Here is a 22,383-nt window from a genome sequence, read left to right as displayed (position 1 = left end):
CTAAAGGAGCCAGACTGAACTTGGGAGAGTTTCAAGGACGTTTACAGAATCATAATTGCCTAAATACTAAAAGAACATAGAAATCTATGACCTAGCAGTGTTGAAGTTTTGGGCAAAGTTCAGAAAAACATGTTTGGCCTTTATTTTATCTTCTAGTAATTAACCATTTACTGCAAAATTAACAAAAGAGTTTTAAAACTATTTTATCAGACCAAGCTAATCTTTTGTTTCTTCCTAGTGACGCCTTAGATTAGGAAATTTTCAGGCACTGTATAGAGTTGACTTGCACAAGACAGTGACTGGACATGCACTGGCTAGTGTACGTGCGGTCTGACCTTAAGTTTAGCATGGTGCGAGGCTATGTGAGGGTTCAAAACTAACTGAAATTGGCGAGGCCCGATGGCTATGACACCGATAAGCACTGTGGCCAAATTTTAATTTCTGTGTGGGTGGCCGCGGCCGAGCGTGAGCATGCGATAGTCAACTTCTTCTGGAAGTGCTTAATTACCAAAATTTGAAATGCAGATTTTCACTTGATTCAACCCATTTAGTAATCCTTGGCAATAGATATATACACAGTAACAGTAGGAAGAAACGCACTGATCCAAGCACCCTTTTTAATTGATGTCAGATATCAGCCAATAGCAGCCATCTATGGGAATCTTGCATATGATGACATATCCAAAATCTCAGCAGCGTTGAAATAGGTGAGGAAAAGGCATAGTTTTAAAGGAGAGTGTTTGAGAAAAAGGTGGCTTCACGCTCTGCATGAAGGCCAATTCCAGGCTCAAAATAACGAATGTTTGGGCTCACAGATGTGTATGTGTACTGGCTAGGACATTGTGTCAGAATCGAATCAACTGAAAACTTGAATTAACTGGAGTGTTGCTCTTTAGTGTCCCTTTAACGCCGCAAATCAACTGTGCAGGTGCGGCAAGAACTGCGACGGGTGGAGCAGCAGGTGATTCAGCGAGGGCGAGCCGCCGAGATGCACTGGTCATGTGACAAGTGGCAGCAAATGGCCGCTGGCGAGTGTTTTCTGCGTTGTCTACTGCATGCTCTGCACAAGCTGTGATTCAGTGCTGAATTCTTTGGCTAGGGGTATTCCAAGAACAGAACATGCATGCGGCTTCCTTGGTGAACTTATCCGTGTTTCCACTCTCGCATCCCAAAAACTCAGCAACTGCCTAAAATTAGCAAAGCGAATTGTAGAGGGGTATGAAAGGCACATTTGATTTCCATTTTTGTGCTTCTCCATTCGATTGACCTGCTGTTCTGCTGAGCATTTAAATATTGATCAATGTGACCTGATAGTATGGGCCATGCATTTGAGCTCTATGGACAAATGCCTCTGAAAGAGCTGACGTAAAACCGTAAAGTGACGTAAAGTTAACTGTCAAACTCCATTGTGCTATCAGTTACAGCAGATTGTTGTTATCTTCTTCCTTTTTGTGCATAGAGGCGTGCAGGATAATTACTTGATGTGGGACGTTCATAACCTATATTCCCTACGTTCCTATGTTCCAGAACCTATGTTCTGAACATAGGAGGCAGAAGTGAACTTAAATGGGGTCACGTAATGTAAAGGTAGCCTAGACAATCAGTAACTTAGCAAGGTATCAGAATCAATATCAACTAAGGCAGCTGCAGTCTTGGGGCAATCGCATAGGGCAGGGAGGATGAGAAATTCGCCAGTGCTAGAAGTGGTCAGAATATTGATGTGCATTGTATTCTCTAATGTTGTAAAAAACCTATAGGAACTTTTTTTAGGCACCGAAACCAAAAGCTTCATCGATCGGTTGATTGATGGTAAGGTACCACTTTTTATTTCAGCATGATGTGCTCCCCTAAGTATAGATATACTGGCTACATCTTTGGCTCTCAATGTTCTCAGACCTATATCACACATTCCCGTCATGCAGGCACTACCATCACACGTGTGCTGGGAGTGCTGGATGCCTTGGACAGGCATAGCTTTGACCGAGTGGATGCCACCAACTCGCTGGACACACTCTACTCCAAGGTTTTTGCTAAAAGTGGCGACCCGCCCCAGTCCGTGGCCACTGCACCTGGAGCCAGTCCTGGCCATGGAGGGGGTGCTGGAGGGGGCGGGAGCAACACAGAAGGGGCGGGGCCACAGTTGTCTACGCCTCCTCCGCAAGATGAGCCCATTGTGCGACTTCTGTGCGAGTGGGCCGTTACGACTAAGCGCAGTGGCGAGCACCGGGCACTTGTTGTAGCTCGCCTACTTGAGAAGCGCCAGAATGAGCTCAACATAGAGGTGGGTACTCTCTCTTTGCATTTGCTCATGGTGAGAAATGTTTGCTTAAGGTTAGGTACTGCTTAGTTGCCGTGGCTGATATCTGGGCCATAGGTTGGAAAAGCAGCATACTATGGATGGGGGGGAGGGGGGGGCCTGATTTGAGCTGTTTTGTTTGTCCTGCCTGTGCTTTTTCCTCTCATTGGAAAAGAGGGGCTTTACTGTGCCTTTTATTTACCAGTGCCTGTGTGGCATCATTGGCATGATGTTATACGAAATCTGTTTCAAAAAGTTCATACAGCGAGTCAGCAAAAAAGTGGAAGAGGGTGCAGCAATGCCACTTTCTCGTTCTTTCCACTTGAAAGGACCTGTTTGACCTCTAATACAAGCTGGATTGTTGTATGACTGGCAGAATTTTATGCGTGCACTTTTGGTGCAAACCATTTTTAGTCTGTTAAAATAGAGAACAATGAACAGACAGAACAAAAGATAAATATAAGATCTCTTGTGAAATTGTACAAGAATGGTGCAGGAATTAGTCAAATATTGCAAATAGCTGATGGTTAGATGCATTGTGGCTAGTATAGCTTGAGCTGTGGAGTACTTCTGAAGTCATTTCTTTTTTTGTTATGAATGATACTGTAAAATTAAAAGAAACCTTCGTATCCACAATTCTACATACTGTGGAGCTTATGAGGCCTTACTTTGCCCAGGGTCAAATGCCATGCTCATAATCTCCTTATCCTCATTCACCCATTGTTCCTTTGTTTTAAGCCAGTTGGTGATGGCAAGAAAGCATCAGACTAGGAGTACAGAACTCTGCTTTCAACCATGGTACCTATTCAGTTATGCTTAGGATTACTACTGTTGACATCCTTCATATTGATGGCATCTGTAATGAGGCCTGTGATGGAGATGAATCTGTTGTTTACTGGTAATTTTTGTGGCAGTACTACCCTGCTGTGTTGATTCCTGAAAGACAGAAGGCATGCATGCTTCAGAAAACAACTACAGATTTAGCCTGTGGCTTGGAGCGTTCAGTGTCGGTGTGTCTTCTTAAATAAATGAAACTTGACCTTTCAGAAATACAATGACGCTGACCTGGTGGACGAGAAAGATTCTCAGGACTCGGGAATGGCGCCAACGGGTTTGCCTATATTCCAAAACCTGCTCGTCAATTTCCTTGACATGGAAGCCCCTGTCCTTGGTATGCAGCTCGCATTTTACAATGTCTTGTTGCTTTGGCTACCTTTTCACCTTATTTGTAATAAACTATTACTGATCTTTTTTTATGTATGACGAAATATCAGAGCAGTGGCATTGTCTGTTCTCATTACCAACAGTTTAAAGTTTCATTTACTCAGAAGATGTGGTACTAGATGGCATATAGGGTGCTTTTTAAACTGCACAATCTTTTTCCTAATATAGGGACATTGATAGAGATGAATCTGTTATGATAGAGATAATAAATGTAAGAACAGCAGAAGTGTTAGAAAACAAACCAATCACAAGTTTTATGCTTTTAAAAACATTCTAGCTGTAATACACACTGCAACATGCACAGTTAGGCAATAAAGAAAAAAAAAAGTTAGAGCTTTTGTAGCTTTGTTATCCAGTAGCTTTCCATCACAAGCTCATTGTGTAGCCATTGCCTACCATCAAGGGTATGATAGGGGTGTGTGAATATTTGAAACTTTCGAATAATGAATCCAATAGTGTACTATTTGTGAATGCCAATATTTCTCAAATACTTTTTGAATATTTCAAAATGTCAACTGCGCCCACTTAAACATAAAATTGGGCCAAAGGTATGGTAAGTTCTCACCCCTGTGGGGATAGTACTATAGACATAAAACATGAGAATTTGTGTGGTGGGGCAGGCTATGGCTCTTAGGTAGCCATACATTAAAGGCTATGCAGCAATCATTTGCACTCTCTGAAGAGTCATGTGCATGCGAAGAAACTACTTTTTTTGCTCCTAATTCTACATTTGTGTTTTAATGCATAAGCGTCCTTTGGCGAGTACCCAAGCAAAATATGTCTGTCACGTAAAAAGTGCAATGCCTTGGATCTGCACAAAAGCGTGTAATTTGCGAAGTTAGGACATTAAATTGTTATAATAGCATAAATGTAGATGGTTAGTTGCTTTATAAGCGATAAGGAACGATGAAAAAAAAAAACAGATCAGAGAGAATTTTGTTGGCAAAATCGTATCCGTAACATGAGACACGTGACACCTTGCCCACAGGGATACATAAGGCCCTATAGAAAACGTGTGGTAGGGGTGGGTCAACTGAAAATTGTGGGTTGGCTAACTTAAACTTGGGGCTGGGCTAACTGAAATTTGGGGGTGGAGTAGCCCCAAATTTGTGGGTGGGCCAATCTAAATTTGGGCATGGGCCAACTTTTTTGAGGGGTGGCCCAACTTCGAACTTGGAAGTGGGCAAACTTAAATTTGGGGGTAGACCAACTTTTTCTGGGAGGTGGCCCAACTTGAAATTTGGGGCTGGACTACCTTCAAATTTGGGAGTGGGCCAAATGAAATTTGAAGGTTGGCCAAATGAAATTTGAAGGTTGGCCAAATGAAATGCAGTGTGGGCCAACTTGAATTTAGGGATGGGCCTGGGGGTAGGCCAACTGAAATTTGGGAAAAAAACATCAAAAAGTAGCAGCCAATCCAAAAAATGCTTTCGCATTTGTAGACAATTCTCAGAATTTTTGTATAATTATTTAATAAACAATGCTTCATAATGTACTATGTAATTACAGAAACTTGCTAACATTAACAAACTAAGATGCAAACATTTAATAATTAATGTGCTAACGGCTATGCATTATTCGAAAATTATTTAATAATCGATTCGATTTGTTTTGACACTATTCGATTTGGTCTCCAAAATCACTATTCGCACACCCCTAGGAAATTATTAAGCTAAGCAAGCTTCAGCTCAAATTGAAGAAAACTTGCCCGAAATTGAATTTTCATAGGGTGCTTAAAAAGCATCAAGAGGAAAAATGCATATTCCCATGCCCTATGCAGTAGTTTATAACTAAGTACGAAGAGCAAGACTGACCTACTGTTCCAGTTAAACGATTTACGTTTACTGAAATCCTACTGTATATGCTTTTGCATTTTGCTTGACCAAAATGTGTAAAAGTGATTGATTGCTTGGTAATGAAAATGAAATGAAAAGTTTTGAGAGCTTTTTCTGGGCAGAAATGACTCGTATAATGCACCAATGCTATGGTTTGGGCACTAAGTTTGAAAAGAAAAACCTTGCTCTTCATTTTCTCTACCAACAGCCAACTTTTTTCCACCACATATGTGTTGAGTCCTGGAAAAATTACTTGGCCCGACTCAAACAACTTCTTGGTCTTGAATAACCTTTTAGGCCTAAAACAAACATTAAATTCAAAAGGCAAAAATTAAATATTTAGTTTTGACCTTTCCTTGCTTTCTTTAAGTGCTTTCTTTAAGAACAAGATTTGCAGCTTTATGTAGTAGGGAATCTTTTTGGTTGATCACTGGGGTAAAAGTGCAGCCACCTGGGGGCTCTGTTTCTTTTTTCTCATTCTCTCTTATCTTTGGGCACAGATGACAAGCCATCTCCTGAGAACCGGACGGCCTTTGCCAACCTTGTGCTACTGTTTGCCGAACTGATTCACTGTGATGTGTTCTCCCACGATGCCTACATGTGCACCCTGATCTCGCGGGGCTACTTTGCCAGTCACCCACCCGGGGGTGCTGGGCTGCCAAGTGTCATGGGAACGGGAACAGGCAGCATTAGTGGTGCCCCACGCGCTCCATCGCCTGAACCATCGCTCACGGGTTTCCTTGACCCCAACTTGGGTCCGTCACCCAGCCATGGGAGTGCCAGCAACCCTGGTAATGCTAGTGGCATGTCCATGGGTCTTGGACTGGGAGACTTGGGCATTGGAAGTCTGGGGGAGCCCTCTCGCCAGGCTGACTCGCTGCACATGTTCGAGCCGGGTGCAGTGAAGCATGAGGTGGGTGCTAGCACGTATGTGAGATACTGTGCTCAAAATACTTTTGTGAGTAGTTTGGTATTTCACAAATCATTTTGCAAATCAATATTAAGTGCTGTAACTTAAAAACTTTTGGGTGTCATTTTGTACTCTTTACCAATATACTTTTCAAGATACTTCCAACTGCTGTTGACTACTTGCAGTTGCAGAAATGCATTGGTTTGTAAAGTACTTGACTCATGGACATATACTGAGGTTTTATGAACCATCATCATTGTGTCGTCATCTGCAGATCTTGTGACATAAAATTTCCAAATATGTTCAAGAAGGGTGAGCTGTTAACAGCAGTGCAAAAATTTGCGCTGCATTATTCTGGATAATAGAGTATATGCAAAATTCTGCAAGTGCACTTCTCCGCACATCTTGTTTGACCCACTCATGATGATGAACATCACCTTATAATTGGAATAGAGTAGGAACAGATGATCTGGTGCCTCTATCCTAGTCCCGATCTCTTCTTTACTACGTCCCCACCATTAGCAAGCCTATCCTCAGCTCAGTAACGCTATTAGGAGGAGATTGGCCATCTTGTGTAGGGCAAGCAACGTTATGTGTGTAAAAACCCACTTCCACTATCTTGCGTATTCTTTATTACAGGAGAATAGCAGTTAAATACATTCAGCACTAATGAACCTCTGCACCTGGCTGTACCTTTACAATAGCAGCAAGTGGGAGCATAATTTGTCAGAAAAGGTTGCATATTACTGTAGAAAGATGCTGTAGTCCTGACATTTCATTTTCGAACAGGTTGGCTGGGGTGTTCAGATGGACATGGATGATGCCGGGCTAGATGCTGACCTGGATAACATCTTGCAACGCATCAAGGAAGGCCAGCAAAACATGAGTGACCAGCCTGGTAAGTCAAGCAAGGCTTGCCTCAGATACCATAGCTAATGACGAATACTAAGCTTGAGGTGAAGATAAGATGGTATTAAAGAAATTTGTTCTAGGAGAGACAAGTTGCAGTGTGTGTCATTATGATGAGAGATACATATAAGCTACGAGCTGCTTTGCAGTTCTTGATGAGGAGAACTGATTTGCACCATACACGTTTGCTATTTGGAGGAACCTCCTTTGGTTGTAATATATCACTTGTCACTTTTCAGACATTAATCAGTTCTTCGATGTCCTGCCAGCATGCCTGTCACCAGACTTAAACAAATGCATTTGTCTTTTCTTTGGAGAGCTGAGAGCAACGGAATGTGCAGAGGGTGTTTTTCTTGTAGTAAATATGGTGGCAGAATCTGTCCTCATTTGATTTGATACTTTCGATTTGATTTGATATATTCTCTCACTCATGTTTTACTGAAATGTTGGACACACAGCTCACTTCATGTGACAGTGTTGTACAACCAGTGGGAGAAATGGTCAGAGAAAAATAAAATTAAGTGTTAAGGAGAGTAAGAAGCTTATCTCTTCAACAGCACTGAGAGGTGCCAGGGCTGTTGAAGAGATGCCGAAGATGCTATCTCCCACTGAAAGTGCTTATTTCTTACCTTCCCATGGCAGTGTCTTATCAGATTTTATCATTGCCAATGTCGACACCAGAGACTGCAACAGGTGATGACCTGAGATGCTGTGCAATTGGTAGCGGTGATAGCGAGAATCATGGGAATCCTAATCTTTGTACACATACATATGCTCCTTAACTTGAGGCTCTTTCTTGATTCTACGGAACAGAGGGCAGTGCCGCCTCTTGAATGATTAGACACTTTGTTTAGAATGAAGTACTATACACATTGTTCAGCACTCTGGCAGATTGCAGTGATGCCTGCTTGGGGTAATGACCTGTCTCAGGGTTGCCAAGCATGTTGCGCTGGAAATGCAGCCATAGAGCTGGTGTGTACGTCGTCCCTGTCCATAGCCACCTTTGCACGACTCTGACACTGGCGTGACTGACAACTCCAATGGAAAGCAGTAGTTGTGATGCCGTAGAATTCAGTAAAGGCATTCTTTTTGTCAATCTTCCTCTCATGTGCTTGCATTATCAAATGTTCCCATGCTCACTGTTATGTCTGGCTGCTTTGTCTGACTGCTCTCCTCTGCAGACTCTGTGGGCTCAGACAAGGAAGAAGGGGGCTCTCTGCAAGGCCCCACCACACCCCTGGCCGAGACTCCAGGAGGTGGGGGAGCAGGGATAGGTTGCCAGCCTGGTAGTGGGGCCTCGGGCGGTGGTGGGGCTCCAGTGAGCGGGGTGCGCAGTCCGAACTGGCCCCTGCGGCACCTGCAGTACACCACACACTTCCCTCTGCCACAAGAGGAAGGGGGCCTTTGGTCTCACGACTGCAACCAACGGCACATTCTGCTCTACGGTGTGGGCAAGATTCGCGATGAGGCACGGCATGCACTCAAGAAGGTCACCAAGGAACTACAGAAGCTGTTTGCGAAGAAGGCATCCATGGACATTGCTGACGGGGGAAAGGTGACTTACTGGCGGTGTTTGGAAATTGAAACTTTCTGAGAGTACGAAATTGGGCTAGTTCAAGGAATAAAACATTGGAAACAGCACAGATAACAAGACAAGAAATAGAGACTGAAAATGTGCTGTGATGACACAGAACTGCATGCCTGGTCTAGACTTAACATCCTTTTTTTTCTTTTGTCTGCGCTATTCACCATGCAACTTCCACTCAAACTTTCAGACTGATTTGTTGTCAACCAAGCTGGATTTGCATGGACGTAAATGCCTTGTGTGCAAATATAGTTCAAAGGGGCCTAGCAACACTGTCGTAGATCAGCTAGGTACATCTCCTTATAATATGACAAGCTGCTTCTCATATTAGAGATAACAAGCTGTTGTCAGAGATGAAATCTGCTTCAAGCAGATTTCATCTCTTTCATTTTGATATCTTGAATTCTACTGTGCTTCTTTTTTGCTGTCATTCAGGTGAAGCGACATGCTCGTGAAGGTTTCAACTTTGAGGCTGTCACAGCAAGGTTCCAGTCTCTCTCTTATTTCGACCAGCACGTGGTTGCCCTGACATGTGCTGCATCAGTGGTGGAGATGTTGGCTGGTTTTGCTGCAGGATCCTCTAATCACCTTCCCATTGTGGACTACATTGCCTTTCTCTTTGACCTTATGGAGCTATCCTTTAATATTCATGGCTTGATCGAGTTTGGCCTTCAGGTGAGTCTGTTCTGTGTTTGCATCCAGCCTTTCACTTTATGCCACTTCACATTAGCCATTTTTAGCCATTTTGTTTGGTGTGCACAATGATCTATTGAACTTCTCAGTTAACTTGTCCTAAGCAAGAAATGCTTCTTGTTATTGTACCTAAGTGATTTTCGTGGGTGGGGAGCACACACACACACACACACACGCCTGAAAATTAGTTAAAATTAAGAGAAGTTCGAATTAAAGAAAGATTTGTTTTTGAAGTATTCGTGCACCATAGTACGATAAACAAACGATGCGAGTAGTGAGATATCACGGTGCGCAAGCACACAGCGAGCGAGGATCACGAAACTGTTCACGCTGGCCAATGCTCGTTTCCCGATAATGGCAGAAAATGAAACTTCACGGAGCGGGCTAAGCTGGTGCGGAGGCGGGTGCATGCAGAGACCGTTCAAGATGAGGGAGTTAAGAGGGAATTGAGAGGGAGGGCGAGGAGAGCATAGCTGCAAGGAAAGGCGGGAGGGGAGCGGATTTGCTTTCCCGGCGGCTTGCTGGATGGCGCTAATTACCTCTGCCAGCTACTGCCACCGAAGCAACGGTGTTGCCGACGCTGGACTGAGCCACCGCTGCTGCTTCCCTTTATGTACTCGCATGTTTTTTCCATCGTCTGCTGACAGATTAGTGCTATGTTTACCTTCTTCGACATGATAAGACATGCGAGTCATGTCTTATCAAGAGGATGAAGTCATTGCCGCTGATCATAATCATGTTGGTGTGCTGCCTTCTGTTGCGGCATCGCCGCGCTGAAAGACAAGGAGAATGAGGTACTGGGTGTCGTTTCCATGTCCTTTTATTCAGGCTCTGTCTTGTCGTACAGAATCGGATATTGCGCGGTATCTCCAACAGCCTATCCATTGGGACGTCTCGGTTTAGATGCATCGTTGTAAACAAAAAAAAAAAAAAAAGAAGAAGAAGAAGAAGAAGAAGAAGAAGAAGGCGAAGCATCGATTGCGATAGCAAATTAGTGGATAGCTGTACAAAGTAAGGATGGTAGTTTTAGCGGTTGTATAAACTTGTAAACATTCGCTTACTAACTAAATTAACAATGGTAAAATGTGTAAGCGTGACTGAACGAGGACATACGAAGAAACAGCGCTGAAGACAGAAGAAGAAGACAGAATAGAAGACAGCGCTGTCTTTCTGTGTCTGCTTCGTTGTACGTCCTTGTTCAGTCTCGCTTACACATTCTATCACGGATTTAAACCAACTAGCCTGCCAATGTGTTTCGACTAAATCAAACAGCACGGTGTCACGTACGCACAGGTAAACATGAACATATCTCGCTCAGTGAGCGTGGAAACTCACTGTCAAAATTCTGGAGTGAGGAATCGCGACAGCAGCAAGCGAATCGACTGTCATGCATCTCTCGCATAAACGCAAACAATACATCGAAAGCACAGCACATACGAAGCTACTAGCGCTATGCGCACTCTGCAAACATAGCTGATCGCTTTGAAGATTAGGCCTGTGCGTATGCGTACTTTGGCCACGTTGCAGATTGCTTTCAAGACACACGAGCGTCGGCAACGCTTTTCTACGGTGTCCACCAAAGTACTATGGCATCCACGACTCGAGTGGCCAACGCCGTAGTGGACGCAGTGGTTGTCTCCACTTTGTACGGAACGGCGGGTGAGGAGGACATGTAGGCACCTTAGCAGCCATCGGAGAACACCCCTCCTTCCTTGCCTTACCCCCCCTGCATCACGCGCAGGGGGGTAAGGCATATCTGGGCCGCGTTCCTTACTCGTTGACGCAACATTGAACTGCGTTCACCGGCTCACCCTCACACGCTTTCACTCGCACATACAGCAAGCAGCGCGAGGCGATGGTTTTGTCGCCCTTGGACTTTATGTGTAACCTCTAGGCGATGCTGTCGCCAGAAATGTGCTTGGAGTGTCCATATAATTGCTATCACAATAAAACAAGCGCGAACAAGACGACCAAGCCAACCAAAAAAAGCGTTAGTGAGAGCTGACGTGAGCAGATGATAGTGCAAAACAAGCGGTCCGGTTAAAACCAGATGCAAGTACAAATAGAGTGGTCGGGTGGGTCTGCACGATACCCGTTTCCTGCACGTACGTCACTGTAGGGGCCACTCTTAATGGTCCCCTGCTCTCGTGGCTCGCTTGCCACCATGGCAAGCTGTGAAAAATCGGCCCGGGGCTGAACCCTCCTGCGGTGCGCATTTTGCTGCTAGTGTGACTGGGGCATTATTTGGAAAGTATATTTAGCACCAGCGAACAAGGACAGAAAGGAGACGACACCACAATGCGCTTCTGTCCTTGTTCACTGGCGCTAAATATGCTTTCCAAGTCAGTTTACCAATACGCCCAACAAATGGCAATAGGGCATTACGGCGCGACATCGGAACGGCGGCCTTGCCATTTGAGAGAGGGTAAAATTTCCGCCGTGTTTCTTTTTTTTTTTCCCCGTGCGGTGTTCAGGGGTTTCTCCTAAGCCTTTCCTCTATAGCAGGGTCAGAGCAATGCTGGTCGGAGGTGGCACCGCATGATTTGGCACGCTGCTGAGAGCACTGTCAAAGCGTGGTATGTTCGATTTAACTGTCACAAATCACAAATGCTTGCGCGTTCGAATTACTGGGCGTTTTCGCCCATTGGAATACACATAACTTTGACCGGGACCACGTCGTCAGTTAAAAAAAACCGGAGGGTCGAATTAAGTGTGTTCAAATTAATGAGATTTGACTCTAGTAAAATATCACATACATGGGAAGCAAATGTAAACCATTCATCTGCTACATGCAAAACGAAAACCTAGTTCTCCAGGAGTGGAAGTTAAACTTGGGCTAATATTGACTTGTGTACTTAGTTGTCTGTTTCTCGGGGCTGCATTTCACCCTCTAACAGCTTAATGTTATCATTCAGCGCAAGACGTGCCTGCATGAATGGAACTTGCTGGAATGTTATCGATGGTACCATCCGTTGTCTGTTGTCACCGAACCTCGCATAATCTGATTGTACAGGCGACGTGGATTGTTTAGTACTTTCTAGAAGATACGTGGGCACCAGTGATTACTATAACCTTCGATGACTCATGTATAAAAGCCAACACACTTGACCCATAGATCAGGTTTTGCCGATTGCCAACTGTGTTTGCTGCTATCGTTGTGCTTTGAATGTAGCCTGTTTTTATGGGCACAGGCTTGCCCAAGAAAACTTAGTTTTGTCATTCACAGTTTTGCTACTGTGTTCTTTATCGTCACTACTACATGACATGTGGTGGAGGTGCTTTGCGTTCATGTATCGGATGCCTCCACAAAGTCGTGATCCAAGCCCGAACCCGGAAGACAACACCAACGTCGCCAAGGACCAGCGAGGTAGCTGCAGGCTGCACAAGGACTGCTCCTGGCTTTTGCCTGAGATGACCAGGAAGATCGTCGCCATGTCAACAGCAACAATGGCAGCTTCAGCGTCCCCAAGTGTGCTTAAACGACCCAAGGAGCCACCTACCTTCTGTCGAGCTTTGTCGAACGATCCAGAAACATGGCTCGAGACTTTCAAAAGGATCTTGGCCTTCAACATCTGGACCCCTTAGGATAAGCTGCGCCATGTGTACTTCTTGGAAGATGCTGTGAGGACATAGTTCGAGAATTGGGAATGCACCCTTACAATGTGGGACCTGTTCCGCAGTAACTTTCTGAGGACATTCACGAGCGTTGTCCGGAAAGAAAAGGCCAAAGTTCAATTGGCACCCTGAGTTACCAAATGAGAACGTTGCCATCTTTACAGAAGAAATGAGCCGTCTATACCGCCACGCGGACTCGGAAATGTCCGAGGAGAAGAAAGTTCACCTACTCATGCATGGTTCGAAGTGATAACTTTTCGGCTGAATGATATGAAACCCACCGAAAACCATCAAGCAGTTTCTCCGCGAGGCCACCAGCATCAAGAAAACTCTGGAAATGCAGAACCGTCAATTCAATCGCCGCACGATCCCAGCAAACTGCGCCAAAGTTCAGTCATTGGGCATCGACGACCTGTGCAAGACCATCAGAATGGTCGTGAGGGAGGCACTTCAGAAGTTGTTTCCTTCCTCACAGCCTCAAGGGGCTTCGGTTGCCGACGTTGTACGCGAGGAGATCCAATAGTTACTCAGGCTCCCTCAATCACCGTAGTCTCAGCCGGAAGCAATGACGTACGCTGTTGTAGCTCGCCGTCGCAGTCCCCTTCTGCTCCTGCGCCAGGGCCCGGTAATCCCGCAGTTCCGTCTTCTACCCCTGCCACCACCAGCACACCAACCCGCCGCCCTGCACAGCATTCCAAGGAAGACTGACATTTGGCGCCCTTGACCACCGTCCTTTCTGCTATCACTGCGGAGAAGCGGGCCACGTCTACTGCCGATGCTTATACCGTGAGATGGGGCTACGAGGGTTCACTGTCAATGTGCCACGTCCGCATCTTGGCGAGTGGCCACGTGACATCGCCGCAATGCAGTGGTGACTCCAACAACCTTTGCGTTCCGTGTTACTAGGCTACCTGTCGCCGCAGCGCCCACCATACACTGCTATAGCCCTGGTCCGGTCCTTAAAGCCAATATCCAGAAAACTAAAAGTAGCAATCGATGGAGGTATGGTTGCTGTATGTTGAAATGCCGAAGATCCTCCACTTCCAACGACTGCATTTCAAGATCTTTCTTGATGACGCAGCAACGACATGGCACCATCCTGATGCAACCTGGGAGCCAAGGATACACCGACAGAAGAAGACCTGATGACGAGATGTATCAGCTACAGAACAATGCGATGCAGCCGTGATGTGACACTGCGACCCAGTTCCAATGCAAGATGAAGAACCACTGGCCTCGACGTGCTTCTGGATGGCTACACTGTCACTGCTCCAGTAGACACAGGAGTCGACTGCTCCGTCATCAGTGGACCCTTCGCCGCCAAGCTGAAGAAAGTCAAGACTAGATGGGACGGTCGTCATATTCTGACAGCTGGAGGACACCTTATAATGCCAATTGGAAGCTGCACAGCAAGAATTACAGTGCATGACTGGACTTATATACTGTGACCTTCGTTAACCTTCAAGAGTACTTGCGCGACCTAATTCCTGGCATGGACTTTCTGAATCAACACGATGCAGTCATTGACCTAGAGTCAAAGTCGATAACGCTGTCCACAGACCAAGCAATACCGCTGGAGAGGACCTCCAGCCAGCGTGCCTTGAGAGTCCTAGTGCTGCTTTGGTCTTTTACGCAGCTCCATTGCAGCGCTTCGAGGTTTGTCTGAATTAACCGATGTGTGACCAAATATGTCTGAATTAACAAGCATTTGATGCCACTAAATATTGCATACACCTGCCGGGACCAGAGGACGAGTTTGAATTATCCAATTTTCCGAATTAACGAGGGTCGAATGCAAGAGGTTTTACTGTATAAGATTTCAGGAAGATATTTTTGAAAAAGTTTACAGTGCTGCCAGGAAAACGTGGCACTCAGTGTTTTATTGACAGCAAAGTTTTTGCACTAAGTTAGCTAGCTGGTGTACACAGTGGGGGGGGCTGACTGAACTGATGTCCGGTTGCGATCTGTGGCATCTCACAAATGATTGCCTTGTCTTGTGTATCGTTTCAGTTGCTGAAAGAGCTTGTTGAAGTTGAGAACCAGCTCATGCAGAAGAACTCTGCTCTGAGTGGAACATATGCAACGTCTCTAGGCATGCACATTATAGGCCTCTTTTATAGGTACCATTGCTGCCTGCTTGTGTGCCAAGATTACACACTACAAGCGTGTGAAAGGTCAGTACTCCATCAGGCAGACTAGCTGAAGGGATGTCGCACTACATCTCTTACCGATTGTACTGGTCACTAAAGCACCGGTGGTATCAAGTGATAACTCTGCACCGCTAACATGACAAATGCTTTCCTTGCCTCCTGAAGAAAGGCATTGTACTTTATAAAAATTTAATAACTTTTATAGTATCGAGTTTTTGTACAGCCAGCATTTTGACATGCTTTCTTCTTTGTTTCAGTCTGTGCTTTGGTTTCTGTATGCTCTCAGTACTTGATTTTTTTTTTTAGTACTGCAGTGGTGGAACAGTTTCGCCAATTCCGTCAAACTGTGCCAAGAGCAGCTCTGTGTGCAATCCAGTGCCAAAATGGCATTTTAGCAGTAAATTGCACCAAGCCTACGCCAAATCATGCATAAGAGTGAAACCCTCCTTCTGTTCATGCTTCGCAGCTAGCGAAATTGAAATAAAAACCAAGAGCGCACTATCATCATCATCGTCATCATAAAAGGAAGCAGAGACCCGTCCATAGAGTTTCCCGTTATATAGTGAGAAACTCTATGGACCTGTCGAAATCATCCAGTTTGTCATTCGCACATCTTTTCTGATGGACATACAATGTATATGTGTTGCTGTACTGTCCTGCTGGTGCTGTATTTCGGATCGAACCCGCATGGTACCACAGAGTTTGCTGAAGGAGGATATCGCATTCTAGCATTAAAGACAAGCTTTTTTAACGTTTATGAGTGAAGTGGGGCTTTAGAAAAGAGCTGCGTGATCAGAATCGCACGTGGTGCATAGTTATGAGTAGTATTAGTGAATGAGGTCAAATGTAGTACACGGCTAAAGCCGCTGCTTTGATGGGTTCCACCATTTTCGTTGACGGAAACCTTTTGGGTTGAGTTTGGGTAGCTGCGCTATTTCGGTGGAATAGCGTCGCTGATGTAAAAGCAAAACCCTATTTGCATCTTGCACACACGCAGTGGCGCTGATGCTATTTTTCTTTTGCGGCCGCATAACCTTTGCGGCTCTATCGACAGCGCCCTAGTGTGCATGGCATGACGTGAGTATGTTGCATGATGTCATGTTCAGTGCAGGTGCGCGTACTTCATTGATCTTGCAGTGAGCCTTTGCCCATAAGCCGTGGCTGTCACACTGTGTTGCGTCTTGGTTTAATAAACGCGTTTGTTGATAATCTGTTGGTGGTGGCTTCTCTGCACCGTATCGATAAGCCCGGCTGCACCCTTTGTGTGCCGCAATGTGGAGAAGCGCTGCGTCCTTTGCTGACCGTTCTTGCAGGGTAAGCCTTACGCAAACCCATCTTCACAACATGTCGACTATATCAGTTAAAATTTGAGCACGCGCTGGTGGGCTTGTTGGTTATACATGATAACAACGAAAGTGCCAAATAAAACAACGGACGAAGGAAGGCGACACGGGACAACCTGTTAGGCGCCTATGTGGTTGTCCTGTGTCGCCTATCTTCGTCCATTGTTTTATTCGGCTCTGTCATTGTAATCAAGTTAAAATTTGCATGGTACATGGTAAGCATACGTGCCTTGAAACCTGCACCATAAATGCTTGCTGCTGCGTCAAATCAGCATTTTACCTGCACGATTACCTGTGCTGACAGGTGAAATGGCTGTTCCACCTCTGGTACTGTGAAAAGAGAGGAACAGAGTGAATGAGCTGTTCAACTGCTGGTTCAGCCTGTCAGCTCTTTCCTGTTTGTTTTTTTTCATTGCCTTGGCCTGCAGTTTCACGACCTGCAGTTGCCAAGCCAACTAGACCAAATTGCAGTTCTTACGCATGATTTTTAAAGCGAAGCTTTCTTAGCCTCTTCCTTCGACTTTCCCACTGCTGTGGCTTCTGCTGTCTGCACACTGCATCAGGGGGGGAGGGGGGGTTCAGAGCTTGTATATAGATGACAGGTGCCAGTCAGAGAGGAGAAACTCGTTTTCACCCCACCTCGTCGAATGTGCACAGTGCCCTCTGGAGCTCCCTGTCTGTCGCCACATTAGCCGCTTGACAGCTGTAATTATCCGTGCCTCCCCTCAAAAGCATTGCAGAAACTGCAACGCTTCCCTTTCTACTAATGTGCGAGGCCATAGAACTGTAGAGAGAAGAGGAGAGGGAGGAGAAAAGGCAGTTCCCATTCAAGAGACGGGGAGAGGTGACGTGAGAAGGCAAGGAAACCCCACTACTATACGACAGCGGTTGTGGGGAAACAGGATAAGCTTAAGTTCAAGGTATGGTATACATAGTATGTTGCTGCTATTTCTGCAAAATAAATGCCATGCAAACATGTCAGGATGTAGCGATGGCGTAGAGGTAGAGCATCCGCCTCGCATGAAAGAGGACAGTGGTTCGAATCCAAGCTATGGAAAGAAGAATGATAGGTGTAACGTTAAGGGATAATTGAAGTAGTAGCTTAGCGCAAATAAAACCACAAACACAAGGAAGACAGACAAGGACAAGCGCTACTCACAATTGTTTAATGGAAAGGAAGGATGGTACATATATATATATATATATCCTCTTGTCACGCATGCGCCTACCAAACAGAAGTGAAGCCGGTACATGCACATCAAAGGCGGTCGCGCAAGAAGTTAAATTCGGCATCCAGTAATGTGATAGAAGGCTCACTTACACATCTATCTCTATTCTTCTTGATAAAGAAGGCCTCAAGAGCGAGCCTGGAAGACGCGTTGCCGCTCCTGCCAAGAATGGTTGTCTCTGAAAATCGAGCGTCGCAACCACACGCGGTAACATGAGCCACCAAATGTGTGCCCTTATCCTCTTTTTTCTTTAGTTTTTGCGCATGTTCCCTTAAACGGTCATTCACACAACGCTCAGTTTGACCAATGTAGAGCTGCCCACAAGGGTGCAAGGGAATTGCATAAACAACCCCTCTGGAGCATTCAACAAAGGGCTTCTCATGCCTCGTGCGGCAGCCCCGCCTGCTTTTGCAGCAAACTCGAGAACACAGCTTCGAAAGCTTGTTGGGCGCAGAGAAAACCAGAGGGATACCATGACGGTTAGCGACCTTTTTAAGGTTGTGTGACACCTTGTGTACATAGGGAATAACCTCTGGTCTTACCTTCTGTCGTTCGACTTCTGCGCTCGCCCTTTGTGCTCCAAGCTTTACTTTTTGCAGAAGAGACTCTACTATAGCATTGACGACCGTCAAAGGGAAACCAGCAGCCAAAAGGCGTCCATCTTGGTTTGTAAAACTAGACCGCATTTGGTGTGCGCACAATTTCCGCAAAGCCGATTCCAAGCAAAGATTACCAACTGCTCGCTTCACCACTTTAGAGTGTGCGGAATCGTACGGCAACAATTGCTTCATGGCTCGCGGTTGATAGGACTAGCAGACGTGGTCAACTTCCGGCTTCACTTCTGTTTGGTAGGCGCATGCGTGACAAGAGGATATATATGTATATATGTACCATCCTTCCTTTCCATTAAACAGTTGTGAGTAGCGCTTGTCCTTGTCTGTCTTCCTTGTGTTTGTGGTTTTATTTGCGCTAAGCTACTACTCCAAATATGGACGACCAACTAGCCCAACTGTCAACTCTTAAGGGATAAGAAAAGAGCAGATTGAGTGAGGGAACAAACGCGAGTTAATGGCATCCTAGTTGAAATCAAGAAAAAGAAATGGTAAGGGCAGGACATGTCATGAGGAGGGAAGATAACCGATGGTCATTAAGGGTAACGGACTGGATTCCATGGGAAGAGAAGCATAGCAAGGGGCGGCAGAAAGTTAGGTGGGCGGATGGGATTAAGAAGTTTGCAGGGATGACATGGCCACAATTAGTACATGACCGGGGTAGTTGGAGAAGTATGGGAGAGGCCTTTGCCCTGCAGTGGGTGTAGCCAGGCTGATGATGATGATGAGGAAATATGTCAAGCGGGCAACTTATGCAGGGCGTGCAGAAGCAGAGCCGTATTAATTAAAGCGCACCACAGGGTCCAGGAGACACTACGGAAGCGGTAGTTCTAGGTTTCTTATTTAGGGAGCATGCAGGCTTCCTCTCACCAGGACGATTGACTATAGCAGTTTTATTCCATGGTAAACACATAGAAAAGTTACTGCTATTTGAGAAGCTATGTGAACAATTTATTAATGTCTGTATTTGACTTGTTCCTGTTGTTGTTTTATGCTCGTACATTTGATGTGGTTCAGAAAGCTCTGCCACCATATCCAAGGGAACTGTGCCTGACATGCTTCTCGTATTGCTCCTTGCTTTTGTATTTTTTTTGGTAAGGTTTGGTATCATTTTTGAATTGGAGTAGAATTAAGATTGTAACGTGCATGCAAATTTGAATGCACCTTTCATTAAAAGTAAGTGCATGTCAGAGTTGTGCAAATACGCTATTTGTCGAAGGGGATTATTATAAAATTATGATAGGGTAGCAGTTATCTTGCTACCAGCATTTTACACCATCAGTTAGGTAGAATATAAAAGTTGCATTATTAGTTGTGCATGCTGTCTCGTTAGATACCACGTCACCAGATGTCACTACTAGCATTGTTCTTGTACACATCTCCAGTTACCCAGCAAACCGCACATGCTAAAACTCTAATGTCAGGATCATAATGTGTAGTGGACTTCTGCAAAATGAAGCATTACGATGGTATAGCTTTGCACAGGTTTCCCACCAAACTAGCACCAAACTAGCAGAAGAAACAGGAGCACAGATGGCATGGCAGATAGTGCGCTAGTGTGCTTTGCTGGTCGGCACGCTCACAGGATCATCGCTGTTTACAAGCGTGCTCCTTAGGTCAAGGAGCACCAAGTTCTCTTGAAATCGAAGCTGTGACTGGTCATGAGATACGAGCACATAACTAAGAAATCCTAATGCACTGTACCAAACAAGTTTCTTTAGCGGTTAAGAGACTTAGAGGGAGTAGTTGGTTGCTGGCTTGATGGAACATGGTTATAGTGGCTCATTTTGAGCACAGGACACAGGAAGAATGCAGCGACTGTCTTCTGTACATTCTTTCTGTGTCCGGTCCTCAAAACGTTCTGTTACAACCATGTTCCATCAAGTTTCTTTAACATGATTACTGGTTCAATAGCTACTCAATAGGTGCAAGAAATGGCGCCCCAAGAATTTTGTGTCAGTACTCCTTAAATGGATTGTGTTGTGGCGACCTCTGTTGCACTGCCTGATCTTATAGGCTGTAGTATCAGCACAGTGGTATCATGCTTTGCCACCAGGTGGTGCCAGTTTTTCTTTTTTCGGCTAGGGCACACTGTGTCTGCCCAATATTAAGAGAGTAGCCACATTTCATCATCATCATGAGATTTCGTGACGTTTGCTTCTGGGAGGGGTACTAATTAGTTGTGATACTTGATGTTATCAATCCAGTAATCATTTTGTTTATACTTGTGTCAAAGTAAAGAAAAACAAAAGTGGTGGGAGTTTTGAAAACTTGAGAGAAAGGGTAGTCAGCCTTTCGAACAGAATGTTAGGCTTGAAGCTGCATGTGCAGAAATAATATAAAGCTCAGATCACAGTATTGTCTAGAAATCAATCAGGTTTTTGTTACCATGTTCAAAAATAGTTGCAGGGCTTCTTTAACTGTAGCAAAATTTTTTTAATTGTACAGTTTGTGCAAGGTAGTGAAGAATGTTGCCAACCCTGCAGAGTGCACCTCTGCAGAACGCTGCATACTGTGCTACCTCCATGACCTGTACTCTTCGTGTTCCTACCTCAAGGTGAGCAATATCAATGCATATAGTTTCCTTTCTTTTCTTTTTTTTTTCTTTGTGTCAGAGTGCAGCACTGTGGTGTCTCCTGTCCTCATTGCAGTCCAAACATTCAGAGATTTTCGGCTCTTTCTACTCCAAAGTCAAGCAAACACTGTACGCCCCTCAAACACCGTCTTCTCTCAACCTGCTTTGGAACAGTTCGTACATGATTGAGTGTGTAAACAACCCCAGGTAAGCTGATTATATTGGTTCCAACTTTTATGCATTCTCTGACAAAATACCATTGTTCACTTAGTGAGCCAAGCAAACTTGATGAGATGTCAGCAAAATTATTTCATATGGTTTTATTTTTTCTTGACTTGAGTTTAATGAGTGTCCTGAGCATAGCAGAGTGTGATTAATTGATTGATTCAATATCCCAAAGCAACACTAAAGCTATTAGAGATGCCATAGAGAAGGGGTTCAGATTAATTTTTTCAATCCTGCATTCTTTAACCTTACTGTACCAGGGACGAGTCTCACCCATTCAGGTGGTTTCTTTAAAATATGCCAGTGTGAGAAGCCTCACACCTCCAGAGATTTCCTTTCGTCTACTGAGGGCCATAGATGAGTTTGCACTGGTTTCATGTCTTTTGTTCTTTTTTTGTTTAAAACTTTTCCCCCCTCATGTAAACAATTAGACGTGGGGAAACTCTAGAAAATCATGGTTACGGTTTGAACTTGGTGCTGACGATTGCGAGAAACATTTAGGGCCTCTGGCTGCCTTTCTTTCGTGGACAATGCTAGACGAAAACGCTGTGCCGCTGCGCCTCTGTGACTTCCTTTGCTTGCCATACCTGCAATTACATCTCGTCACATGGAAGAAAACAAAAGCACGCTTGACTTTGGTTGAAGCTTCATATTGACTGTTTCTACGGCCTTACTTGTCTGCAACCCAAGAATATATATATAAAAGAAGACTGATAGTAAAGGACACTGTCAAATAACGAAATCAGTCTCAATAAATCAGGCATAAAAAGTTTGGGGCATTTGGTCGTCTAAAAAAAAATTGAGCACAGAAAGTGTTTACTGTGTACCTAAGTATACTTGTACATTCGACTGGTTCCCACTGCGCTCCAACTCGGTTTGCAGCAATGTGGAGCTCTCTCGAGATTGAAGCCAGAGAATGTTTCTATCGGATCTCGGTCGTACTCCCAGCACGAAGGTTCCCAGCCCCAGACACTCTGAGCTCGAACACGGTGCTTTGAATGAACCAGGTGAATGTGCTCCAAGTGCTTGGTTTCAGCCAGCCAAATGTAAACTGCACTGCCAGAGCGCTCCTTCGAAAGCAAGCAGTTGAATGTACCCTAAGTACACAAGCATTATTGCATTTTTTCTTCACCGAAATGCGGCCACCACGACTGAAAATTGAACCTATGACCTTGTGCTTAGC

At 44.9% G+C, this 22,383-nt stretch overlaps 1 protein-coding gene across 5 annotated transcripts in view; it reads left to right on the top strand.

Annotated features, from left to right (window-relative positions):
* LOC135904930 (mediator of RNA polymerase II transcription subunit 12-like protein) overlaps positions 1-22,383 on the top strand; it is a 210,016-nt gene that overhangs the window by 32,152 nt on the left and 155,481 nt on the right. For all 5 annotated transcript variants that reach the window (XR_010565259.2, XR_011511295.1, XM_065435944.2 and 2 more), the window contains exons 12-21: positions 929-1,028; positions 1,923-2,281; positions 3,344-3,467; positions 5,856-6,268; positions 7,055-7,163; positions 8,356-8,729; positions 9,195-9,434; positions 15,078-15,241; positions 20,849-20,957; positions 21,052-21,182. Coding sequence is in view for 3 of the 5 variants with exons in the window: in XM_065435944.2 (XP_065292016.2) it covers positions 929-1,028; positions 1,923-2,281; positions 3,344-3,467; positions 5,856-6,268; positions 7,055-7,163; positions 8,356-8,729; positions 9,195-9,434; positions 15,078-15,241; positions 20,849-20,957; positions 21,052-21,182 (2,123 nt within the window). In the remaining 2 variants the exon portion in view is untranslated. The remainder of the gene's footprint in view (positions 1-928; positions 1,029-1,922; positions 2,282-3,343; positions 3,468-5,855; positions 6,269-7,054; positions 7,164-8,355; positions 8,730-9,194; positions 9,435-15,077; positions 15,242-20,848; positions 20,958-21,051; positions 21,183-22,383) is intronic.

The sequence above is a fragment of the Dermacentor albipictus genome, chromosome 1, assembly GCF_038994185.2.
Source record: "Dermacentor albipictus isolate Rhodes 1998 colony chromosome 1, USDA_Dalb.pri_finalv2, whole genome shotgun sequence".
NCBI classification, from domain to species: domain Eukaryota; kingdom Metazoa; phylum Arthropoda; class Arachnida; order Ixodida; family Ixodidae; genus Dermacentor; species Dermacentor albipictus.
Note: the sequence above shows the minus strand (reverse complement) of the source record. Positions and strands in the feature narration are given on the sequence as shown.